At 50.2% G+C, this 4,008-nt stretch overlaps 1 protein-coding gene across 1 annotated transcript; it reads left to right on the top strand.

Moving 5' to 3' along the window:
* Nucleotides 1-351: 351 nt before the first annotated feature.
* LOC115307366 lies at nucleotides 352-3,013 on the top strand. The gene is made up of 6 exons (XM_029959037.1): nucleotides 352-466; nucleotides 932-1,003; nucleotides 1,112-1,180; nucleotides 1,828-1,959; nucleotides 2,282-2,426; nucleotides 2,701-3,013. Exons 1-6 carry the CDS (start codon nucleotides 358-360, stop codon nucleotides 3,011-3,013), a joined length of 840 nt encoding a protein of 279 aa, XP_029814897.1. The 5' UTR covers nucleotides 352-357.
* The last annotated feature ends 995 nt before the right edge of the window (nucleotides 3,014-4,008 follow it).

Below are 4,008 nucleotides of genomic sequence, written 5' to 3'. Positions count from 1 at the left end.
CAAAAAGAGGACCAAGGAAAGGCACTTGCACTTAGCTCTTTTATGCAGCCTTCATAGCGAGGCTTATGATAGCAATTTCTGTAAGCAAGACCCAAGTGCCTCTGCACTCCCATGCACAGTGCTGTCTCCCAAAACAGATCCACCCTTCTCCACTTCTGCTCCTTCCACACCAATGCAGAACGAGGAAATTCAACAGCGGGCAGATTCAGGGACTTTTTTGGAGAGCCCTAGTAGAGGGAAGGGGCCAGTGGGGATGTGAGGACAGAGAGCCCTATTTGATGTGAGGTCACAGAGCCCCACTGTGATCTGCTGTTCAGTGCCAGCTCTGGACACCTCTGAGGCAGCAGCAGCAGCAGCATGTTGCGAGCACTGGGGGTCATGGTCCTCACCCGCTGCCTCCTCCTCTTTCTGGTGGCCCTGCAAGCCCAGGATGCCCAGTCTGCTCCAATGCAAGGGCAGGGAGCAGGTAGGCAGGCGGGGGCCAGCACCCACCCTGGGCTGGTGGCAGTGTGGCCAGGGCGAGGACTGGGTGAGCCAGGAAGGCAGCACGGTGCGGGCAGTGGGGCAGACACAGCCCGGAGAGGTGTGGAGGGGCTGCAGCTGCTTCAGGGGTTGTGGGGAGACAGGGTCCTCGTGATCAGGGAGGAGGGGAGTGGCAGTGCAGGGCCAGAAACTTGGCACTCATCCATCACATTGCAATGGTTATCCAACCTCGTGGCTGAGCTCCAGGACTGAGCCACAGGCAGGTCACGTGGGCACATCATGGCTTTTGCTTCCTTTCAGAGCTGCCAGCTCAAAGTCCCAAGGGCAGCCAGGCACCCCCGCAGCTGTGAGAACACAGACCTGTCTGTGTGGCCTGTCATTCCCTGACCCCCTTACACTTTCTGCCCTTGAGGTGTGATGGTAACTTCTTGTGGGTGTTTGGTTGTAGATGTGGCCAAAGGAAGGCATCTTCCAGCTCCTGAGCCAGATTCCATGTTGATTCCAAGCTGGTATCTCAAGGGTGAGTAGTCAGGCTCTGCTATTTCACAGAATAAAGACCCCTTTTTTAGCATATTGTTCATGGGAAATGTATCTTCATATGTTAACGTCCTTCTAAAATCTCAAATAGTGAAGGATTCCCAGAAGATACCTGTAGTTCCAAAGGAGCTCCTAAGAGCCTTGGAGAAAGCTGCATCTGGTTAGTATATCCCACTCTCTTAACCGTAGGACTTGGGATGCTGAACTTTTCGCTTACTCTGGGGATCTGCTGTAGCCTATGCAGCAAGAAGGGATCAGTCAGAGCCTCACTGCAAGGACACTCCATTTCACACCTTGTGTGGGCTGCTGAGCCACAGAGACAGCAGAGCTCCTGCTCCTAGACGGGCTTCCAGCTGAGAGCCAGGGGCAACTGCTGCTGCACTTGTACCATTATTGGCCAGAGCTGCTCTGTGCAGATGCTGATATCCAGGTGTTAGGAACAGGGCTGTGCTGAGTTTGTGTTTGGCTCATGCACAGCCCAGCATCAAGGCAGAAGTGATGTCCCAGGAAATCTTGGCTGCTCTTTCCAGATCTCAGGGTCAGGGGTGGGTTGGAGCTGGACACCCAGCGTGAGGTCAGACAACTTACTTGAAGGGTTTCCTAGAATGGCTCATTTGGTGAATTCAGTCTTGGGTGGTTTGGCTCTACATTTCTAGTTGCCTCACAAAAAATTTGGCTGTGCTTTTCCTCCTGTTTTGGGGGACAGTGGGCTCCTCCCTGCCGCTTGCCAAGTGCCATGGACATGGTATCGTGTTCCTGATGAGGGACAGTTACTTCTAATGAAACTGTCCCATGTTCTTTCTAAAGAGATGGAACCTAAGGCTGTGCAGAAGGAGACCTTCCAGATGGGAGAAAGAGACAGAGTGCCAGTCTCAGGGGAAGAAGGAGAGGCAATACAAGGCACCAGGACACCTGTTGAGCTCCAGAAACGTCCTTTAAGTGAGTGCTCAGGAGATGCTGGTGTTTGAAAAGAGGAGTATTTCTGGTGTATCCCTGCAGCACTCTCCAAGGATGAACTGCAGGTCCCCAGCACACAGCCCTGGCCTGCAGCCTGAAGGAACAAACTGGGCAGTGCTGGTGCAGGCTCTTCTCCAGGAGAACCTTAAAGGATCCTTCTTGTCCCCTGGTCCTACGACACCAGAGCCAGAGGCACTAGTCTCTGAAAACAAAATCCCTTGTGCATCTGAAGTGCCCTGAATCTGAGATTATCTATAGTGCAGAGCACAAACATTGTCTCTTGCATTGTCCTTTCTCCTGCCAGGGTCAGCTACACTGGAAAAAGCCGAAACTGCTGACTATCAGGGGCTTAGCAAGAACTATATCTTAGGAACTGCAGCAGCCTCAGCTGTGCTCCTGCTTACCATAATGGCCTGTGCCATAGTCACGTCATGGCTGAGGAGAGACACGTGAGTTGGCTTTTCACAAGAGTTATTTATTGCTACCATTGGCAATGGAGTGTTTGCACAGTGCTGGAGTGCCAAGGCAGCTCCTGGGAGCACTTTGCCAAAATCTCTGTGGTATGGTCCTTTAACTGGGCTCTTAATTCATATCCATGAGTAGACTCCTCTGAAAGCTCTCGTACAGAAGGACCCAGGGAGACAGAGCAGCACAAGGACAAGCCCATAGAGATTCTTTCTGGGAAGAGTCTCTTTCTTTATCTCAATCTCTATCTCCATGTAGAGATAAAAGCAAAGCAGAGTCAGGAGATGGAGCAGGAAGGGGCGAGAGAGACCAAGCAAACACAAAGTTCAACAACAGCTGCCGCCTGTCACCAGGGATCTTTGCAGCAGAGCTCGCCCAGCTGTACAGGAACATGGGCACAGACCCCGCACCTCTGCCCGCTTGTCCCAGCTGCTCTCTGGCTGACAGGGCCTCTTCACGGGAGAACTGGGTTTCCCTGGACTCACTCCAGCCCACACCATCCTGGTGTCCCTGCTACCAGTACCAGCAGGGGTACTTTACTTCAGAAGATAGTGTTTTGTTTAACGGATAATATATAAACAAATATATTGTTAAAAGACAGTGAGTTCTCACCTCTTTTGTCTGTTTGTGTTGTAATTGAATGCACAAAACTGGAAGCAGGGCTTGATCTGTGAGAGGAGCTGGAAGGGACCTGCACTCCAGGGCAGAACACTTTTGTCCCAGTATCAGCCTGGTTTTCCAGCTGGGGCCTGTAAAGAACTGGTGAAAGGCAATGTACGATTCGCCATTGCTTCTTAAACTGACATAATGCAAAAAGCTTTGCCTTTGTTTAAACTGCGAACGCAAGTTGAGACACATGTGCATTCAGTTAAAAGGAAAAACAGCAAGCTTCAGAAGTGGGGAAAGAGCCACCTTGGAAAGGGCTGTAACCCCCAGCTGTAGCCATAGGGAACATAAAATTTGGAAGTGGGGAGAGGTGGCACAAGAATTAATTAATTACGGAAGAAAATACGGTCAAATACTCCCTAACAATACTTATCCCAAATTAATTTGGCACACAGAATGCAGAACATCAATGCTCCCTATAAAACTCAGAAAACTAATGTTCTCCCCTGGGCAAGGAGGACATGTTCACACAAATGAAGAACACAGGAGAAAGAGAAATGGCTTTTGGGTTTGCAAAAAAGAATCCCAAAAATCCTGATGGACAGCCAACCCGCTGAAAAATTGGAGGTACTAGTTAAAGCATGGTTGGCAAAAGAGGGATCAATAAAAGCTGTTGTCCCTGCTACAGCCCCTCCCCTAGAAGAACCACAAAAGGGGGAGGTGGTGGGAAACACTTTCATTCATCCCCAGTAGGTAAGCTGGGGGATGGAAGGTGGCTTTCTATCAGATAGCTTAACAAAAATTCCAAAGGACACTTACGAATAAGTGTCCTTCAAAGTGCCCATAACCTTTTAGAAAGACACTGGAGGTCAAATATCTGCCCTCAAGGTTGAAGAGATGCCTCTTGGTGTGGAAACATTCCCTCATGCAAAGGTATATTTGTTGTGGATGCTTTTGGAT

The sequence above is a fragment of the Manacus vitellinus genome, unplaced genomic scaffold (genome assembly GCF_001715985.3).
Source record: "Manacus vitellinus isolate BGI_N305 unplaced genomic scaffold, ASM171598v3 scaffold_18_pilon, whole genome shotgun sequence".
NCBI lineage: Eukaryota > Metazoa > Chordata > Aves > Passeriformes > Pipridae > Manacus > Manacus vitellinus.
The sequence above is the reverse complement of the archived record's forward strand: the minus strand, read 5'-3'. Positions and strand labels throughout refer to the sequence as shown.

Excerpts from the sequence above, each read along its gene's own strand:
- LOC115307366 (XM_029959037.1), top strand. The coding sequence starts at position 358 with ATGTTGCGAGCACTGGGGGTCATGGTCCTCACCCGCTGCCTCCTCCTC. Across the intron at positions 1,181-1,827 it reads CTTGGAGAAAGCTGCATCTG|AGATGGAACCTAAGGCTGTG; the intron begins GTTAGTATATCC and ends TTCTTTCTAAAG. Across the intron at positions 1,960-2,281 it reads GCTCCAGAAACGTCCTTTAA|GGTCAGCTACACTGGAAAAA; the intron begins GTGAGTGCTCAG and ends TTCTCCTGCCAG.